The sequence below is a fragment of the Macaca thibetana genome, chromosome 9 (genome assembly GCF_024542745.1).
Source record: "Macaca thibetana thibetana isolate TM-01 chromosome 9, ASM2454274v1, whole genome shotgun sequence".
NCBI lineage: Eukaryota > Metazoa > Chordata > Mammalia > Primates > Cercopithecidae > Macaca > Macaca thibetana.
The window spans coordinates 88,550,506-88,572,218 of NC_065586.1; the positions used below are offsets into that span (position 1 = coordinate 88,550,506).

General features: G+C 43.8%; 1 protein-coding gene across 1 annotated transcript; it reads left to right on the top strand.

Moving 5' to 3' along the window:
- Nucleotides 1-405: 405 nt before the first annotated feature.
- HHEX (hematopoietically expressed homeobox) lies at nt 406-6,107 on the top strand. The gene is made up of 4 exons (XM_050802826.1): nt 406-829; nt 2,831-3,009; nt 3,166-3,216; nt 5,003-6,107. The coding sequence occupies exons 1-4, from the start codon at nt 469-471 to the stop codon at nt 5,222-5,224; spliced, it is 813 nt and encodes a 270-aa protein (XP_050658783.1). The 5' UTR covers nt 406-468; the 3' UTR covers nt 5,225-6,107.
- Nucleotides 6,108-21,713: the final 15,606 nt, after the last annotated feature.

The following is a 21,713-nucleotide window of genomic DNA, read 5'->3' on the forward strand; positions in this document are numbered from 1 at the left end:
CTGCCACCCCGGTCCCGGGGCCGGACGGCGCTCCCGAATTTCGGCAGAGGTGCCTCGGGACCGCGGACAGGGCCGCTGGAGCCCGCACTCCAGGCGGCCGCCTTCCTCGCGCCTCCCCCGACGCACGCGGCCCCGGGCTTCCCTCGAGGGCGTCCTCAGCCGGGGTGCCTGGAGCCCCGAGGGGCGACGGCGGCGGCGGGGAACCAGGGAGCCAGGTCCCCGGAGCCTGGGAGCAAGCGCGTCCCAGGGGCGGGGAGCTCGGCCGGCTGGGCGGGCCGGGGTGGGGGCGGGCGGCAGCTCCTGGGGCCCCGCGCCATTGGCCGCAGGGCCAGGCGGCAGGAAGGGGCCAGCAAGCGCGGCCCCACCCCGCGGCCGGCGGAGCCTATCGCCGGGAGCGCGGAGCGCGGATAAATGTAGCGCCGCGGCGCGAGCTAGTAGCTCTGCGAAGGGCCGGAGCGCGGCGGAGCCATGCAGTACCCGCACCCCGGGCCGGCGGCGGGCGCCGTGGGGGTGCCGCTGTATGCGCCCACGCCGTTGCTGCAGCCAGCACACCCGACGCCCTTTTACATCGAGGACATCCTGGGCCGCGGGCCCGCCGCGCCCACGCCCGCCCCCACGCTGCCGTCCCCCAACTCCTCCTTCACCAGCCTCGTGTCCCCCTACCGGACCCCGGTGTACGAGCCCACGCCGATCCACCCCGCCTTCTCGCACCACTCCGCCGCCGCACTGGCCGCTGCCTACGGACCCGGCGGCTTCGGGGGCCCTCTCTACCCCTTCCCGCGGACGGTGAACGACTACACGCACGCCCTGCTCCGCCACGACCCCCTGGGTAAGGCGGCCGGGCGAGGGTGGGGGTGAGGAGGCGCCACCCGGCAGGTGGCAGCCCCGGGGAGGCCAAGGGAGCGAAGGGGCCAGGCCGTAGACGGCTGTGGCAAAAGCGATGGAAAAAAGGCTGTGGGTCACGCGCGGCGACAGGAGGCGCGCGGCCGGGGCTGACCGCACCGTGACTCAGATTGGTTTTCCTGCACCTTGCAGGCGTCGGGGCCCGCGGGCCGGCGATAGACCTCGCGGCGAGAGCAGCCGTGGACCGCGCGTGTCACCCGGGGTGGGGCTCCCTTAGCGGGAGGGATGGGGAAAGGGGCGTCGAGGCGCCTGGGCCGGCCCCCGTGGGGCAGCCGGGCCCGGGTGACTACGGGGCTGGACCTGGTTCAACAGGCTTGTGCAGTGAAAGAGCCTGACCCTTTCCGTTCATACAGGAAATCTTGAGTTCTCGATAGGAGTAAATCTGGTTTCAGAAGCTGTTAAGTGTTTTCCTGGCTGCATGAAGCAGACCCTTCCCCCGGAGTAGTGCACGCTGCTGATTATTTTATCGACATCCTCAATACAGACAAATTCAGGAAACACTCGACTTCTGATAGCCGGGATCCGTTTTTCTGATATTGTTCATTTCCTCTGTGTGGGATGTGACTTTATGGCAGCTAAAATAACCAGTTGCTTCCTATTTTTTTTTTCGAGGCTGTTTTGCACCAGTCTGAAGCCTGACGCAAGCAAAATCTCGAAAAAACAATGCTAGCTTTCAAAGCGTTGAGGTGCAGGCCTGCACACTGACGGACACACCGACCGACACTACTTTGGGAGTAGGAAGCAGCAGCTGCTGGTCGCCAGTTAGGAAGGGAAGCAGGGACACATAGGGCATATATTCCAGAACTTCGGGGCTTGTCCCCTCACTGTGCGGCCTAAGAAATAAGCCGCCCGTGGTCCGCGCTGTGGGTGACCCTTGGCGCCTTCGAGGTCTGGAGCCCTAGGGTAAATAAGGAAACGGGGCGCCTCTAGAGTTTTAAATGAACTCTGTTATTAGAAGCTTCAGTAGGGACCCTGAAAACAATTAACGTCTTAATTAGCATTTTAATGTCGCCATTATTATGGCGCGGCCTCTAGCTCGGCCCTCTACCTTACCTTCTCGCCGTTACAGGGAGGGGGATTGTATTTTTAGTTCATCTTTTTATGATTTTCAGTTGTTATCCTGTCTGATTCCAGCCTCGAGGGTTTGATGATGCGGCCCGAGCCTGGCTGTGGTCGCCTGTCGGGGCTGGAGCTGGACCCTCAGCCGGGCCGGACCTGGGGGCTAACGTTTTCACAGTGCGCCCTGAGTTTCCTTGGGTTACTGCTGGGACCGCGCAGGAGGAAGCAAAGGGTTTTTCGAGCTAGACCAACAGGAAACACATTGACGGAAATGTTGCCATAGCCCATGGGGTGGCTTTAACTGGCCGCCCCCGCGGGCTGGGTGTGAAATCAGAGGAGGCCGCGGCTCCCCCAGCCAGGATTGGAGGCTCCTCGGGCGGCCTAATGCGGGCGGCCCGGCCGGAGCGCTTCCCGCGCAGCCAGGCCTCGGCGGTGCAGCAGCCCCGCTCCTCCCCAACACGCACACACCCGGTGTTCGAAAGTGCGGCCCACCAAGGGAGATCCAACGGGGCAAAAAGTTATGTATAAATCCGAGATCCACTGGTGAAAGAGGGTCATGGTATTGTAAAACCAGCAGGTAGTGCGCATTTTTTTCGGGCTTAAAGATATGTCTGGATTTAGTTCTAGGTGTGACGGCTGTGTGTCTGTGTGTGTGTACAAGGCTGTGTGCATCTGCGGTGTCGGGTGTGACTTTGGGTATGTTTATGTGTTGATGGGAACGTGTTAGGTCCACGTGCCGGTGGGTGTATGTGAACGTGTCTGGTTGGGTGGCCTCCTGGCCAACCTTTGTCATCCCCTGGGCCCGGCAGCTCGGGTCTGGCCAGGCCGCTCCAGGGCCGTGGGTGAGCGTCGCTCTTTCCGCCCGCAGGCAAACCTCTACTCTGGAGCCCCTTCTTGCAGAGGCCTCTGCATAAAAGGAAAGGCGGCCAGGTGAGGTTCTCCAACGACCAGACCATCGAGCTGGAGAAGAAGTTCGAGACGCAGAAATATCTCTCTCCGCCCGAAAGGAAGCGTCTGGCCAAGATGCTGCAGCTCAGCGAGAGACAGGTGAGCTCGTTCGGGGGCCTGGGGCCGCCTCCCGGGAAGGGAAGGCTTCTGGGGCAGGGGTCGCCGGGTCACCGAGAGAGAGGCGAGGAGCCACCCTGCCCTCTGGCACGTCCCGATGCGGGCTCGTGGCAAGTTTTCTTTCTCTCTTTTCTGTAGGTCAAAACCTGGTTTCAGAATAGACGCGCTAAATGGAGGAGATTAAAACAGGTATGGACATGGTTCTGTTTCTATGGAAATATTTTTATCACGTTATCTCAGTGCAAGGCTGTTATGGGTTGTATGCAAAAGTCATTTAAGAGACTATTTAACCTCTTCACCTTGATTAAAAAGACAAATAGTCCTGCTGAAATTCAGGATGAGTTGCTCAGGTGGCAGTAATGCTAAAAGCACCTAATGGGGTTCCTATATCAATTATGCTTGGGTTTTCACACACTGGCTAGTAAAACTCCCAGCTAATTGTTTTATAAATCCCATATGTTGTTTATCTAATTAACGCAGGAAAGATAAAGTAATTGACAGTAAATGACTTAAGCAGTTATCTTTGGGAGAAAATTGTTTCTTTTATTTACACAGCCATAATAAAACCAGGCAGAACTCAAGGGTAAATATAAAGAAACAAACACCTTTAAGTCTTGTTTGCACTGTTTTTTTAGAAGAATTAAATGTCAGGGAGTTTAAAAATTATTTTCTATCTAATGCCAGCTCTTAAAATGAAATATAAAACTTGTAAGAAAATATTCAAGCCTGTTTGAAAAGTAGCTTAAACTTTCTAACAGTCTTTCTTCCAGTGACCTTGTTTCGCAATATGCGATAAAAAGTAAAGGCTAATTTGGTTTTTTAAAAGAAGGTCTATTGACTTAAAGCTAAACATTCATTTTTGATGTCCTAATCTGGATATATTCTCCATAGTTATCTGATAATTGCTGAATTGTTCACTTGTCATTGTATATACAGTTTATAATAAATACTTTGAAACAATGAGTAGAGAAATTTAAAGCAAAGTGGATTTTAAAATTTACTGATCATTACTTTTTCATTAAAAAGAAAGTGTCCCAAAGAATATTTTGAAATAGAAAATAAAATTCCTGTAATTTCATTACTGTAATGTGATTTAAATATTTGCAGATTCACTCTCAATTTGTGACCTTGTACATCTATTTGTTGAGACTATAGGCTTGCAACTATATAACAAATAGATGTTGTAATATTTCTGTGTAGTATTTATATGCATTTTAGACAAGCATAGGATTAAAAATTCACTAGCTTATATACTTAATAGTTCTTGGTCAAAGGCTTGACTCTAGTTTACCAGAGACCTTAAAAATAGTGGTTTCTATGTAATATGGGGATATTTCCCAGAAATTTGCCCCAGATTTTAAGTAAATTGTAGCTAATTGTCTACGTTCTCAGTTGGCAGCCTTCTTCAGATACACATTTTTTTCTTTGCCATGATTTTTTAACTTGTTATACATTTACACATGTAGATGTTTATAAATTTGCTCCAGAAAATGAATGAAAAAAATCCAGTCTAATAATTTTAAAACTTTATTCTTAATTCACCATTTAGCATTCTTATTTTTAAAATGTCAGAAAGACTGTTAATTGGCAAGGTGTTTAAATAATTAAAGAATGAAGTTAAGGTGTATCTGTAGAGATCGGATTTTCTTTCCCCCTTAAACTTTTGAGAATATTGAAACCATGGGTCTGGGCTGGTGTTAAGTAACCAGAATTCATGTTCAATTGGTGTAATATATCACACTTATATTCATGATTGGTTCTCATCTTTTAAGCATATAATCTTTGATATGACAGAAACTTTTCTTACAAAGTGAGAGAAAAGCACAAGTATGTATCTCCTGAATAAGATTATAAACTAAAAACAGTAAACTAAAAATTAAAAGATGGAATCAGATGAGGAGACATTTTGATATATTCCTCTCACTATCCATATTTTATGATCCTTCCAATCTCCATTTTCATTTCTTTTATTCAGGAGAACCCTCAAAGCAATAAAAAAGAAGAACTGGAAAGTTTGGACAGTTCCTGTGATCAGAGGCAAGATTTGCCCAGTGAACAGAATAAAGGTGCTTCTTTGGATAGCTCTCAATGTTCGCCCTCCCCTGCCTCCCAGGAAGACCTTGAATCAGAGATTTCAGAGGATTCTGATCAGGAAGTGGACATTGAGGGCGATAAAGGCTATTTTAATGCTGGATGATGACCACTGGCATTGGCATGTTCAGAAAACTGGATTTAGGAATAATATTTTGCTACAGAAAATCTTCATAGAAGAACTGGAAGGCTATATAAGAAAGGGAATCAATTTTCTGGTATTCTGGAAACCTAAAAATATTTGGTGCACTGCTCAGTTAACAAACCTACATGGAGACCTTGATTTTGACTTAACAAATAGTTTATGTACCGATCTTAGGTGGTTTTCATAAAGTGACATTGTAGTGATTAAATTCATCCCCCTTTAAAAAAAAATAAGTTGTTTTCACTATTTATAAAAAAGTAATTTTGTTAAATTTAAATTTTTAAGTTACAGCTTTAAAGGTTTTAATAGGACCTTCTTGAATGTCTTTTCTGTAATCTGTGTATCTCCCACTTAATGGAAAGGCAAAGGAATACCCCAAATCCAGAGGTGCCTACATTTCAGGCAGCCTTGGAGTATTTTAAAATGAAAACATTCTTTACTTTTATATGACATTCTTATACTGGCGTCTTAAATCCAAAACCATTTCAGAGCTCTTGTCTCAGAGATGTGTGTTCTTTTTGTCAGAGATATAGCTGATAAGAATCTTAAATGCTTGTTTTGCACTATCACTTAGTACCTGTTTGACCAAGGTGTTAAGGGGATAGTACCTCCCAATTCAAGCAGAGAAACTGACCTGACTAAAATTAATCGCAGATGAACTAGAAGTCACAGCTTAATTAAATGTAAGTAGATTGTAGATACTGTTTTATATCAAACAATGTTTATAATGTGTATATAGAATTGTTCACTGTAAAAAAAAAAAAAATGGCCCAAATGTTTTTTTTTAAATAAGTAACTTGACTGTAAAATAAAGCCGTCCGTGGGACGACTGACCTCGTTGCAAGTCTAATTCTTTGATTTAAAAAATCTGCACACCTTTTCTTGACCTCCTGGGTGCCTGGCGTGGTGCTGGGCTCTGGGGACAGGAAGTGACTGGGGCTGCATCTTGTTGGCTCTCGCTCTGAGGCCCGGGACCGCGGCTGGGTGCTTGGAATGTGGGTTGGGGTCTCTCCCGGGGCGTTTGCCTTGGGGCTCTGCTCCTGCCGGCGGATGGCGAGCCGGGCAGGTTCGAGTCCCGGGCACGCCAGGTGACGGGAAGAGCCGAGGCCCAGGCCCCCTACGCTGCGAAGCGCGGGACTGTCCGGACCCCATCGATTCGCCTCAGCCCCCGGGCTGGCCCTCGCTGTCCTTGACCGGCTGAGTCAACACCGCGTCATCTCTCCGTGGCCGGGGCTCAGGAGCCGGCTCCGCACCGCTGGGCCCGCGGTGGGGAGGTTCGTGTGGGGGGATGGGGGACCCTGGCCGAGAGGAGCGGGGAGGTGGTTTGCACTGAGAGCGGTTCTCGAACCCGGGGAACTTCAGAACCTCCTGCAGGGCTTGTGGAAGCTCATTGCCAGCCCTGTCCCTGGAGTTCTGAGCTGTTAGGACTGGGCTGGGACCAGGGAATTTGTATTTCCAGCAAGCGCTGAGGTGACACCAAAGCTGCGAGCCCAGACACCACCCCTGGGGAACCACTGATGTGAGCGCTTGGGGGTGTGGAAGAAGCAGCTGGGACCGGCACTCCTCCCTCCCACCTGCTTCCCCCTGGTAACTCTGGCCAGCAAGAGGCTGGGGCGGAGGCCTGAGAGGAAGGAAAGGCGAGGGGGAACAGAAGAACGCGGGGCTTATCCAGGCTAGTGGGAGTGAGGTTTGATGGCTGAGCCCAGGGTGCAGGGTGGAGGAGGGGACACTATGAGATGGAGGGAGAATGGGGTGCTGAGGTTAGGTGGGTGTGGGGGCCCAGGTTTCTGACTCTTCAGGGTATTGCTAGTCTGTGCCAGCTGCTTGCCTAGCTGAGCCATCAGGTCTCTGACATTCCAGGTAAACCATGACAGAGACCTTTTCGGGAGAGGTCTGGAAATCTCTCTCTCTAGCCTTGGCCTCCATGGAGGCCTCTAGTTGGAGAGTTGGGTACCTCCTGGCTAAGGACTTGTGAAGGAATGCCCCTACCCCTGGCCTGGCTCCCAGGGCTGTGGTACCCCCAGATATGGACACTCAGATGAAGACAGTGAAAAAGTCATTGCTCTTAGGGACTTGTCATATCCTGCCTCCTTTTTAAGAAGGCCCCTAGAATTGCAGGGGAATTAAGATTTCTGAGAAAAGCAGTACTAGCCCTTAAGCAGAGAGGTGTGGTTAGACTTGGAAGATTTGGGTTGGTGTTTTAGTTATTGGCCTCAAATCATTTGTAGAATGAAGATGGTCTAGTTGAACCACACGAACCCCTTCCAGCTCCCAAATTCCCAACTCAGTTCATGCTGTCATTATTGTTCTCCCTACTCCCCATGTCTCCTCAGCCTTGGCACCCAAAGTGGCCACCCAGAGGGAGAGTTTCCCTTCCCATCAGCTGTAGGCTCCAAGCTCCAGACCCTGCCTAACAGATTACATCAGGGTTTCAAAGGTCATAATCTGTCTCGTCTGAAAATGGGATTGTCCGTATCAGATTTTTGGAGAATGGGAGGCTTATGGATGTAATATTAAAGTAATCCTGAAACCTGTGTGTGTGTTTCACTTCTGGAGATAAACCCTGGTTAATGTTTATTCTTGAGAGTAACTGTATCATGACTATTCAGCAGAGAAATACAGACTAATGTATTGATTGACACTAGAAAATTTGAGGGGTAAAATCTAGTTTTAAAGTTGACAATTCCCTGAAATCAGGCTGCTTTCCAGTTTCAAGCTTATCCTAACTCTCTTCAAGTCGCTCCCATTCTGAATCTAAACATGTCCTTAAGAATCAAGAGCATGTTAACTGGAGGAGGTGCAATATTCTCAGGACACAGGTAGGCATTCACTTTTCTGAAGTACCCCATTGCAGATTGCCAATGAAGATTTAGAAATTCCTCCTACGATCCGGGCATTTTTCATTTGTTTGTCTTTTGGCTATTTCATGTCGAAGCAGCACGTATGACCTTTACAGCACAACTCCTGTCTTGTTTTTAACTCTTTTTATCAGGAGATTCAACTTGAAAACGGTTATCATTTAGCAGAAAGACAAACAGAAAAGCACATTTTTGTAAGCAAAACGTTAATGATTGGAAGAATTGCCCTAATTTCACCATGACAGTGTGTGATTAATCCCCTGGGTCGTGTACTTATACTTTAAGTTATTCAGTTCATTGGTCTTTGATATTCAGAACCCTTTCTAACTTAATATGATATTGATTTTGTTGGATGATGTACTTTGACTCTTTAAACAATATCACTTTTAGAGATGACTAGCCTACTGTGTAGTATTTTATTCAGAGAACTATTGCATAACATTTCTTTTTCTTACTTTTTATGGTTTTCTCAGGGTGAAAGCTGATAAGACATCTTGTGGGAAAAGAGGAAACCATCTCTGATAGTGAAAGTACCTTTTCTCTTTCAACTTTTCTGACAAGCTTGTGTGTGTGTGTGTGTGGTTTTCATTACTGTGAATACTCATCTTAGTTAATGGGGGCAGACAGGGATTCAAGAAAACTTATTTGGACTTGGGGAAAATGCATTTTGCTAGGGACAGAAGACACCAAAATTCCCACTCCAGATATATTGGCATGTGGAAGCTGATGAACTCAAAATCTCCTGATTTTGATTTTTTTTCAAGATCTACTAATCAATGATCCTTTAAATCTGTGATTGGAGGTACTTACGTGACTACTTACAATATGGGACAGAATGTGAATACCAAACAATCACCCAGGATGCTTCTAAATGATTGGGAGTTCAAGCTGGGCATGGTGGCTCATGCCTGTAATCCACCACTTTGGGAGGCCAAGGTGGGCAGATCACTTGAGGTCAGGAGTTTGGGACAAGCCTGGCCAACATGGTGAAACTCTGTCTCTACTAAAACTACAAAATTAGCTGGGCATGGTGGCACGCACCTGTAATCCCAGCTACTCGGTAGGCTGAGGCAGGAGAATGGCTTGAACCCAGGAGGCAGAGGTTGCAGCGAGCTGAGATCATGCCACTGCACTCCAGCCTGGGTGATAGCGTGAGCCTCTGTCTCAAAAAAAGAAAAAAAAGAAAAAAGAAAAAAAGAAAAAAAAGAAATGATTAGTTCAGTATTTTGTGGTCAAAATAATCAGGTTGGACTGACATTTATTTTTCAGTCCATAGAAGTTTTAGGAAGTCCCAGTTGGGCTCTGTATATGTCTAATCTAATTTTGTCCCTTGATATGTATTTTTTGGTATTGCTGATAACTCCAGATAAGAAGCACTTTGGAGACTCATCCCACTCACCCAAAGATCTGAGACCCCAGGTCTACAGAAGAGCAGTTACCCCTTCACATGTGGCTGTAGGAAAACCAGAATCACCCCGTTGTGGATACAAGCATGGCTCGCAGCAGGGGAGATGGAACCCCCTACCCTTCTCTTGCTGGCCGGAGCCCCGGGGGACACCGGCATCCTCTGCCTACGTCCCTCAGTTCCTAGAGCGGAAAGCGTCCGTCCCTGGCCCGCCGTGGGCCCCGAGTGTCAGTCAGAAAAGCTAGACAGCCCGAGTGATTCCCTTCTTCTGAGATAGCTCTTGGGTTCGCAGTTGCAGGCGGGAAACCTATTCAGTCGGATGTACACAAATCTCTCTGGAGGGCTGCGGCGAAGGGACCTTGGAGCTGGCAGAGGCATTTCCTGTCTGCGGAGGATCTTGACTTTGGAGCATCCGGCCGTCGCCGCGAGCAGCCGAACACTTTCCTGCGTCGCTACTTAAAAAAAAAAAAAAAAAAAAAGTCACTGCCAGTATCAGGCGACTTTCCACATGAAAGCCAATGAGGCCGCTTCCCACTTTAAAAACATTTGTTTAAAACATATTTTCTAAGCATTCCTTAGACTCCTTTTTATTTTGGAAGGTGAGTTTGGTGTCCTTGAAAAACCGTAAGTATTCAAAAATCTCATTCTCTCTGAAGACAACTTCATAGATGAACAAGTATGGCAAACAGTTAACAGTAGAGGATCCCTCCCCTGATGCTCGCAGACGCTTGCAGTAAGACATGCTCATAACCTTGTTTATGTTTTTCTTTCATGGTTCATGCCCTTCCATCCTTTTGCTCCCCACTTTTCCTTCCTCATCTTATTCATTCCCTTTCTCTTTTTTCCCCCTTCCCTTTTAGGATTCCTCATCTTCATTCAGTTTACTTCCCCATTTAGAATAGAAAATGACTAATCTCCGCTCTTTGGATGTCACTATTGGGGCCAAGATTTTCTTTACATTTCTAGAAATGTTCAACTTTTAGCTGAGGTGAGAATCCTGTTTGAGGGAAATGTTGCTGGAGTCCTAATGCGTTGCTCCCATCCCACCAGGGATTTTTTTTTTTTAAACAAAACAAAACAAGCAATAATAATAACATAGGCCGGGCACGGTGGCTCATGCCTGTGATCCCAGCACTTTGGGAGGCGGAGGCAGGCAGATGATTTGAGGTCAGGAGTTCAAGACCAGCCTGGCCAACATGGTGAAACCCCTCCTCTGTTAAAACAAATACAAAAATTGGCACGGTGTGGTGGCAGGTGCCTGTAATCCCAGCTACTCAGGAGGCTGAGGCAGGAGAATCACTTGAACCTGGGAGGTGGAGGTTGCAGTGAGCCACTGCACTCCAGCCTGGGTGACAAAGCGGGACTCCATCTCAAAAAATAATTAAAAAAAAATAACATAAATAGAAGAGTAATAATCCCTGTGTCTCTAGGGTCCAGGCACTCAGTAGCACTAGAGTGTAACGGAGCTGACACAGAGAGATGCTGCAATAAGGGGTGGACAGCAGATGCTGTGGCAGAGTCCGCCAGGGACTCCCAACCAGAGAAAAGGAAAAGGAAGGCTGTTCCACGGAGAAGGACGATCCTGTACACAGGCCTGGAGGTGAAAGAGGGCAGGGAGTATGCATGACTGGACTCCAGAGATTTTGGATTTGAGAATTTTGAATGAGGGATTGTGGACCTATGTTCTTTCTACGCACCACAAAGGTCTCTTTGTTTTTGCATTGGCACTTTCCTCTCTCTGGAACTCTCTTCTCCCCAAATATAGCCTCATGGCTTGCTCCCTCCTCTACTTCAGACATGGCCTTCCCTTGCCACCTTTCTACGTGCCAACCTCCTCTTCCTATCCCCAAAAACAATTTAATTTTCTCTATTTCACTTAATGCAATTGGATATAATATTTTTACTGCCTTATTTATTATTTGTCCTCATTGACATATGAACATCATGAGGGTAGGGATTTTTGTCTGTTTTGTTCACTGCTATGTATCTTCAGCCTGACCTATTAGGTGCTTGTTAAACATACGTTACATTAATGAATTACTGAGCGTGTACTATGTGCTGCTAAATATTATGTAAGTCTTTCACCTGCTTTATATCATTTAATCATCAACGACTGTATGAGGTAGAGGCTGTTATCAACCCCATTTTCCAGATAAGGAAACTGTCACTGAGAAGTTAAGCCCAAAACCTCAATTACCATACTGGTCAATGTTGTAATGAAAAATTCCTCATTGAATCTGTTGCATTCTTGAGAAGGTATCAAATCAAGTCTAATTCTAGCTATAAGAAGAGAGTTGAGGCTTTTTTTTTTCTCATCTTATTTAATCTTTTGCCTTGATTCAAGTCTAGCATTACATCTGGAAGGGATTATGATACAGTATAGGGGATAAGCAATTTCTGTGTATGTAACATATTATTCTATTACATTAGGAAACTAATAAGCTGGGTGAAGTACCATTTTCCCCTCAGTTTTCTGGGGAAATGAGCATTATAAGATATACTTTATATCTTTCAAAGTGTTTAAAAAAAAAAAAAGTTGGCCAGGCGTGGTGGCTCACGCCTGTAATCCCAGCACTTTGGGAGGCCGAGTCGGGCAGATCATGAGATCAAGAGATCAAGACCATCCTGACCAACATGGTGAAATCTCATCTCCACTAAAAATACAAAAATTAGCCGGGCATGGTGGTGCACTCCTGTAATCCCAGCTACTTGGGAGGCTGAGGCAGGAGAATCACTTGAACCCAGGAGGCAGAGGTTGCAGTGAGCTGAGATGGGGTCACTGCACTCCAGCCTGGAGACAAAATGAGACTTCATCTCAAAAAAAAAATATATATATATATATATATATTTTTTTTTAATGTCCATATATATAAAAAATATCCATATATATAAAAGTTTGCCTCTCATCTGGCCCATTGAGGCATGTTCCACAAGGGACTCTGAACATGGCAATGTGATGGCTTACTATTTGTGTCCCCAGCATCCAGCACTGTGTTTGGCCTACAGTAAACTTTTAATAAATATCGTATTACAGAATGAAAGTGAAAGCCATGTGCCCTCCCTGAAGGAAAGGAGAGCCGTTTCTCTCCCTCCCCAAGCCCTGCACTCTCACTATACTTCCTATTCTTTGGCCACCAGAAACACAGCTTGCCTGAATGGCTTTGGGAGCACAGCAGAAAGCATAGTGGGTAGGGGCTGTAAGTGCTACAGAGACACTTGCCAGGTGCCAACTTGGGCCACAGGTGAGGGGAGGACATATTTAGGTCTATTTAAGCCTAAACAAGCTCTAAAAGAAAATGTTCTCTCCCATCTTTTTACCAGCATAAATTTGAAGAGGAAATGCTTCTGTGGTTTTATTAGCCATTTTTCCCTTTCAGACTTGGCAATTTCATTCAATTTCCAGTTCACACTTCTCAATTTCAATCAAGAGTTTTATTTAAAATATACCCAGTTTCCTGGAAAAAAAAAAATGACACTATTTGGGATGGGCTGTGATCACTACTATTTTTATCAGCATCATCTATTCAGAAAATGGAAGCAGGAAATCCAAATGTTTTAAAATTATTTCTGAAAGTATTTTATGAATTGCAAAGAAACAAGTGTAGAAGGAACAGAAAGTGTTTGCTTCACATGCTCTTTCAAAGTTTTTACTTTCCTTAGCTGCTTATGGAATCTGCATTACTACAGACTTTCCATTAATTGTAGATTAGACCAGACTAATTCAATAAGTGTTTAAAAAATGGACCCTGAGTGCAGGTTCAGACGTCTAGAGGAAATGACTTGACAGTACGGAGGTGGAAAGGAGTGAGAAGTTATGATGATATATGGTGCTGTTGATCAGTTAATTGAAGGTAAAATTTTTAGCTTCACCAAGCAATTACCTGATCTCATTAAGGTCTTTAAAATCACCTAAGTACCATTTTGCCTGAGGCAGCTGCCCCTTGTTTAGAAGTTATTTCAGGCATTAAGAAAAACACAATGTTAATGGTGACCAGGGAATTTATGTGTGCAGTTTCTGGTATATATTGTTCTGAATCTTAGCCATTATTCAGTATTATCCATCCTGTATCAACATGGAGCACTAAAATATATTTACATTTTGCATATATTTACATTTCGTATTTGTTTTACTTTTCAAATGTATTTTAAAGCATGTTTACAAGATAGTTTTTTTTACAAGTAAAATTTGTCAAGAGATATGGATTGTCAATTTTTTTCAAGAAACTACTTATTAAAATATAATATATATATTTTAAAAGCTCACAAATCATAGGTGTACAGCTTACAACATGACTACACTATGTAACTGGAATCTATATCTTGAAATAGAACATTACCAGATCCCAAGGAGCTTTCTTTATGCCCCCTCTAGGTCACTATCCCCAACCCCACTCCAAGGGACTCCACTAACCTGATTCCAAATGGCATAGATTCATTTGCCAATTTTTGAACTTTATGAAAGTAAAATCCCACAGTATTTTCTCTTTTATCTCCCATTCCTTTAATTTTTAGGTTTTTGTTTTTGTTTTTGTGTTTTTGTTTTTTTTGGAGACAGAGTCTTGCTCTGTCACCCAGGCTGGAGTGCAGTGGCGTGATCTCGGCTCACTGCAACCTTGCCTCCCAGGTTCAAGCAATTCTCCTGTCTCGGCCTCCTGAGTAGCTGGGATTACAGGTATCTGCCATCACACCTGGCAAATTTTTGTATTTTTAGTAGAGATGGTGTTTCACCATGTTGGGCAGACTGGTCTCGAAGTCCTGACCTCAAGTGGTCTACCCGCCTCGGCCTCCCGAAGTGCTGGGATTACAGCAGTGAGCCACCATGCCCGGCTGCCCATTCCTTTAGTTTTTTGCTGGTAAAATTCATCCACGTTATGGTGTGATGTTGTTTGTTCATCCTCACTGCTACATAGTGGTCCATTGTATGAATTTTCATGTTAGTTTAAATAATGCATCTAAATATAAAAACTGTACCATAAAATTTACATTTGAAAATGACACTGCTCACATTTTACTGGACTCCAGGACTCCTAGGTGTAGAGAAAGAAAGACAGCAGAAAGACCAGGAGCATTAGACTGTCAAGAAACAAATTACTGCAACCTTTCACATATCAGAAGGGCTGGGAATATCAGTAACCAAAATACCACTTATTTTTCCCACTCATGTGGGTTAAATGAAAAATCACCTAGGTTGGGTGCGGTTGCTCACGCTTGTGATCGCAGCACTTTGGGAGGCTGAAGCGATTGGATCACTTGTGGTCAGGAGTTCGAGACCAGCCTGGGCAACATGGTGACACCCATCTCTACTAAAAGTACCAAAAAACAACAACAACGACAACAAAAACTCTAAAAAATTAATCAGGCGTGGTGGCGGGTACCTGTAATCCCAGCTACTCGGGAGGCTGAGGCAGGAGAATTGCTTGAACCTGGGAGGCAGAGGTTGCAGTGAACTGAGATCATGCCACTGCACTCCAGCCTGGGCAACAAAGCAAGAATCCATCTCCAAAAAGAAAAAAAAAATTTTCTAAAGACAACTTTATTTTAATTCTGGACATAGGTCTCCCTGTAGTTACAGTATTTTATTTCAGTAGTTTTAGGAATTTAGTTTGCATTCTATTCCACTTTCATTTTCTGTTGCTTTGATGTTTATGATTATAAAGCTGCTATGGGATGGTGTGCTGGATTTTATGCCTAGATTTGCTGTTAAGTAGCAATGTGACTTTGGACATGTCACTTACCTCTCTGTTTCCTCATCATAAAATGAGGCGCTTCAACCAGGTCATCTTTTTTTTTTTTTTTTTTTTTTTTTATTTGAAATGGAGTCTCACTCTGTCACCCAGGCTGGAGCGTAGTGGCGCAATCTTTGCTCACTGCAACCTCTGCCTCCCGGGTTCAAGAGATTCTCCTGCCTCAGCCTCCGGAGTAGCTGGGATTACAGGCACACACCACCATCCTGTCTAATATTTGTATTTTTTAGGAGAGATGAGGTTTCACCATGTTGGCCAGGCTGGTCTCAAATTCCTGACCTCAGGTGATCCACTCCCCTTGGCCTCCCAAAGTGCTAGGATTATAGGCGTGAGCCATTGCACCCAGCCTAGGTCATCTTTAATGTTGCACTTAACACTAAGACGCTATGTTTTTCTGTTCTATATCTTTCTAAGCAACATATTCATCCCCTAAACTTCAGTGGCTATGTGTTTTAGGTGTTGAGGGGAGTGAAGAATCTTTTATTTCACCAGCCTTCTGGTGTTCACTCCCTGAGCAGGACTTGTCTTATACTTAAGGTCAGTTCTAAGGTTGAATCAAGGCTCAGTCTCTATCAAAGCCTATAAAAGCTCACCCTAGGGAAGTGTTTCCCAGCTGTCCATATATTTTCAAACAAATAATAGGGTATTGAAGTAAACTCGAATGTTGATTATAATTTTTCTATCAAATTATTCAAGTATTCATTCAGAAAATATTTATTGAGCACCTACTATGTGGCAAGTGGTATGAGAAGCCCTGGGGATATAAATTTGCATAAGGCACAGTAGGATGACTTTGAAGACCAGAAAAAACATCCTTTTAATTTCCAATATTCAAGGATGAACCTATTTTTATCCTAAGCATAATTATAATTTTGCTTGCTATATAATAATTTCATGCTGTTTCAGTTCTTGAGTTTGTCTTGCAAAACTTTTGCCAAACAACCCATAGCAAAATATTTAATAACACATGGGCATTCCAAAGTCATAAATAAGAAACGAAGTGTACCTCCTTTTAGAGCATGTCCCCACAAATGCCCTCTTCTCTCCTCATTTCCATTCTGGGGTCAATGCCCACTTCACCTCCCACACAGTGTGGTTGAAATAACGATAAAAGTGTCTCCAACAGATGGCATTATCTGGCATCCCACACCCAGGACTGTCATCTCTCCCTTGACATTTCCTTCCTTTAGCATTGAGGCTGTGAATCTGCCCATCTCCCCTGGTTTCCTCCAGGTAACTCCACCTTGGGCAAGGTTTGCATTATGTGTATATATATATATCTATATTTACATGTATAAAAGTATATGTATACATATTTTTAGAGGCAAGGTCTCGCTCTGTCACCCAGGCTGGAGTACAGTGGCATAATCATAGCTCACTGCAGCCTCCAACTCTTGGGCACAAGGGATCCTTCCACCTCGGGCCCGCAAGTAGCTGGGACTATAGGTGCATACTACCACACTTGGCTAATTTTTAAAAAATTTTTATAGAGGTAAGATCTCTATGTTATCCAGGCTGGTCTTGAACTCCCAGCCTTAAGCAATCCTCCTGCCTCAGCCTCCCAAAGTGCTTGGGATTACAAGCATGAGCTACCCTTTGGGCACATAATATATTATTAGGTAGAGATGGCATGGTTTCTTAATTCTCTTGTTGGGTTAATGTTGTTTTGTTATTATAAAATCTTCTAAAATGAGAATGTTTTCCCTCCATTTCAGTTTAATTCCTTCTAGAGTATATTCGTAGAAAATGAATCATTGAGGCAAAGGGATGAATATTTGATAAATACTGTGAAATTACTTCCTGGGAAAGTTCTATCAATTTATATCAGTGGAGAACAAGGATTATTTCTCTATATCTTCACCAATGGAAGTGCTGTTTTTCTAATCTTAATTATTTAGGAGAAGAATAGTATGCTGTATTTTAGTTTTATGTTTCATTTATTTCATTATTCCCAAAGGTGAATTTTAAAAATATCCTGGCTGGGCGCGGTGGCTCACGCCTGTAATCCCAGCACTTTGGGAGGCCGAGGCGGGAGGATCATGAGGTCAGGAGATCGAGACCATCCTGGCTAACACAGTGAAACCCTATCTCTACTAAAAATACAAAAAATTAGCCGGGTGTGGTGGCACGTAGCTGTAGTCCCAACTACTTCCGGAGGCTGAGGGAGGAGAATCACTTGAACCCGGGAGGTGGCGGTTGCAGTGAGCCGAAATCACGCCACTGCACTCCAGCCTGGGTGACAGAGTGAGACTCTGTCTCAAAAATTAAAAAAATGTATATAAGCTAACCTTTTATTTCTTTATCTTCTTTAGTATAATGTCTTTCATGTCTTAGTCCTTTTTGTGGATTTATTTGAATTTTTTATTTTTTTATTTTTTGAGACAGTTCACTCTGTTGCCCAGGCTGGAGTGCAGTGGTGCCATCTCGGCTCACTGCAACCTCCGCCTCCCAGGTTCAACCAATTCTCCTGCCTCAGTCTCCCGAGTAGCTGGAACTACAGGTGCGCACCCCCATGCCCGGCTAATTTTTTGCATTTTTAGTAGAGACGGGGTTTCACCATTTACGTCAGGCTGGTCTCAAACTCCCGACCTCAGGTGATCCGCCCGCCTCTGCTTCCCAAAGTGCTGAGATTCCAGGTGGAAGCCACCATGTCCAGCTGATTTATTTGAATTCTTTATGTTGGAAGATATAAACTTTTTGCCTTATTTATTGCAAAAATGTTTCTCAGTTATTTAAGAAGATGTTTAGGAAAACGGAAAATTTCTGTGTAGTCAAATGTAACAATCTCTTTTATTATTTCTTTCTTTTCTCGTAAGCTTAGAAAGATTCCCTCATTCAGAAAGCAAATGGACATCCACATACATTAAACAAAAACCCTCCCCCTAAAACTCTTCCTTCTCTCCCCAACCCCTCATTATTTTACATTTAATGCTTAATCTACCTGAAATTCATTTTGCTCAACAATATCAGGTAAGGAACTAAAATAAAAAATTACCCCCAAATACCTAACTGTTTCATTCATGCAATAATCATTCCTTTTTGCCCTTTTCCTGGATTAAATGTCTAAAAACACCTTGGTTTCTGGACTAATTGCTATGTTCTTTCAATTTTGTTTTTGTATTTTGTGTGGCTGGGCTTACGGACTAGAATTTGCTTTCTGTAGCAGAAGGATGAGAGCTTCTGTTCATTCTTACATATAATCAGCTTTCTCCTTCAAAGGTGTGAGCTGGCTTTTAAAACAAACAATAGCTAGCCTTCTCATCAGATTCTCTTCAGAGTCTACCATATCTGGGTTTTCCTGTTTATGACTTTTTTTTTTTTTTTTTTTTTTTTTTTTTTTTGGTGAGACTGAGCCTGTCTCTGTTGCCCAGGCTGGAGTTCAGTGGCACGATCTTGGCTCACTGCAAACTCCGTCTCCCGGGTTCAAGTGATTCTCCTGTCTCAGCCTCCCGAGTAGCTGGGATTACAGGCGCTCGCCACCACGCCCGGCTAATTTTTGTATTTTCAGTAGAGATGCAGTTTCACCATATTGGTCAGGCTGGTCTCAAACTCTTGATCTCAGGTGATCCACCCACCTCAGCCTCCTAGAGTGCTGGGATTACAGGTGTGAGCTATCGTGCCTGGCCTTCTGTTCATGACTCTTGCACTGCAGATGAAAGTGCTATCAGAACCTACAGAGCACTGAACTCAAGAAACAGAACGTAGGAAGCTTTATGTGTATCATTGGCTGAATCCTCTGACACGGAGGAGCAAGTGCCCTGCCTGCTAGTCCATTTCTATTTTAAATTATAGTATACTACTCCAGTGGTGTATTAGAAAAAGTCTTTAGATGAAAACAATAGCTAACACTTACTGGAGACTTATATTTTTTGCATTTTTTTTCAAATCTTTATGAATGTCCTCAGTAAAGTTAAATATTTTCTTTAATACATACTCATTAAAAATTTTCAAGTTTATTGAGGTGAAATATTACATAAAATTAGCCATTTTAAAGTGAACAATTCAGTGGCATTTAGTACATTCAAAATGTTGTACAAACACCACCTTTATTTGTTCCAAAACATTTTCTTTTCCTTTTTTTTTCTGATTTAGCTTTTGGTGCCCAGGCTGGAGGGCAGTGGCATGATCTCGGCTGACTGCAACCTCCACCCGCTGGGTTCAAGCGATTCTCCTGCCTTAGCCTCCTGAGTAGCTGGGATTACAGGCGCATGCCACCACACCTGGCTAAGGTTTTGTATTTTTGGTAGAGATGGGGTTTCACCATGTTGGCCAGGATGGTCTCGAACTCCTGACCTCAGGTGATCCACCTGCCTCGGCCTCCCAAAGTTCAGGGATTACAGGCAGGAGCCACCATGCCCGGCCTGTTTCAAAACATTATCATCTTTCCAAAATAAAACTCTGCATCCATTAAGCAGTCACTCCCCATTCTCTCTTCTCCCCATTTTCTGGCAACCACCAATCTGCTTTCTGGATGGGTTTACTTATTCTAAGCATTTCACACAAATGGAATAATACAATATGTGATCTTTCATGTCTTATTTATAAAACATTAGCATAATGTGTTTGAGGTTCATCCACGTTGTAGCATGTATCGGTACTTCATTCTTTCTTATGGCTGGACAATATTTCATTGTATAAATAAAACACAGTTTATCCATTTGTTAGTTGATGGACGTTTGGGTTGTTCCCACATTTTGGCAATTGTGAGTAGTGCTGCTATGAACCTGTGTGTCCAAGTACTTATTTGAGTATCTGTTTTCAGTTACTTGGGGTATATGCCTAGGAGTGAAATTGCTGGGCCATATGGCAATTGTATATTTAACTTTTTGAGGAAATTCTAAATCATTTTCCATCATCACTGCGCCATTTTACATTCCTACCAGCAATGTTTGAGGATTCCAGTTTCTCCGTCCTTACCAATACTTGTTGTTTTCCTTTTATAGAAAAATTATAGCCAACCTCATGGGTATGAAGTGGTATATCTTTGTGGTTTTGATTTGCATTTCTCTAATGACTAATGATGTTGGGCACCTTTTATATGCCTATTTGCATTTGTATACCTTCTTTGCTTTTTTATTTTTTATTTTTGAGTAGCCAAGTGCAGTAGTGAGAAGGGGGAAAGAGTAGAACAAGGAGTTCGATCTATAACTGACTCTGAACAATCAACTGAGATAACTCACTATCTTCAGATCAGCCTGTATACCTTCTTTGGAGAAATGTCTTTTCAAATTTTTTACTCATTTAAAAATTGTGTTGTTTGTCTTTTTTGTTGTTGAGTTGTAGGAGTTTGTTACATATTCTGGATACTGAACCATTATCAGATATATGATTTGCAAATATTTTTTCCCCATTCTGTAGGTTGTCTTTTCATTTTTTAAAAATTGATACATAACAATTGTACTTATTTAGAGGGTACGTGTAATATTTTGATACATGCATACAATGTGTAATGATCAAATCAGGGTAACTGGAATATCCATCACCTCAAACATTTATCATTTCTTTTTGTTGAGAACATTCCACATCTTCTAGCTACTTTGAAATATACAATAAATTATTGATAACCATTCTTTCACTTTTTTGATAATGTCCTTTTTTATATAGAAATCTTTAATTTTGATGAAGTTCCATTTCTCAATTTTTCTTTCATTGCTCAAGCTTTTGATGTCACAGTCAAGAATCAGTTGTCAAATCCAAGGTCATAAAGATTTACTCCTATGGTTTCTTCAAATAGATTTATTATTTTAGCTCTTATATTTGAGTTGTTGATTCATTTTGAGTTACTTTTTGGATATAGTATGAGGCAGCTTCATTCTTTTTGTTTTAATTTTTTTTTTTTTTTTTGAGACAGAGTCTCACTCTATTGCCCAGGCTGGAGTACAGTAGTGCGATCTCGGCTCACTCCAACCTTGGCCTTCTGGGTTCAAGCGATTCGCCTGCCTCAGCCTCCCAAGTAGCTGGGATTACAGGCGTCTGCCACCAGGCCTGGCAAATTTTTGTATTTTTAGTAGATACAGGTTTCATCATGTTGGCCAGGCTGGTCTTGAACCCCTGACCTCAAGTGATCCACCCACCTCGGCCTCACAAAGTGCTGGGATTATAGGCGTGAGCCATCATGCCCAGCCAAAGCTTCATTGTTTTGCAAGCCGATATCCAATTGTCCTAGTACCACTTATAGAGATTATGCTTTTCCCACTGAATGGTTTTAGCACCCTGTTGAAGATCAATTAACTATAGACATATGGGTTATTTCTGTACTTTCTTTTTTTTATTTTAATTTTTTTTTAAATGGAGTCTCACTCTGTTGCCTAGGCTGGAGTGCAGTGGCATGATCTCAGTTCACTGTAACCTCCGCCTCCTGGCTTCAAGGGATTTTCATGCCTAGCTTCCCAAGTAGTTGAGACCACAGGTACATGCCACCATGCCTGGATAATTTGTGTGTG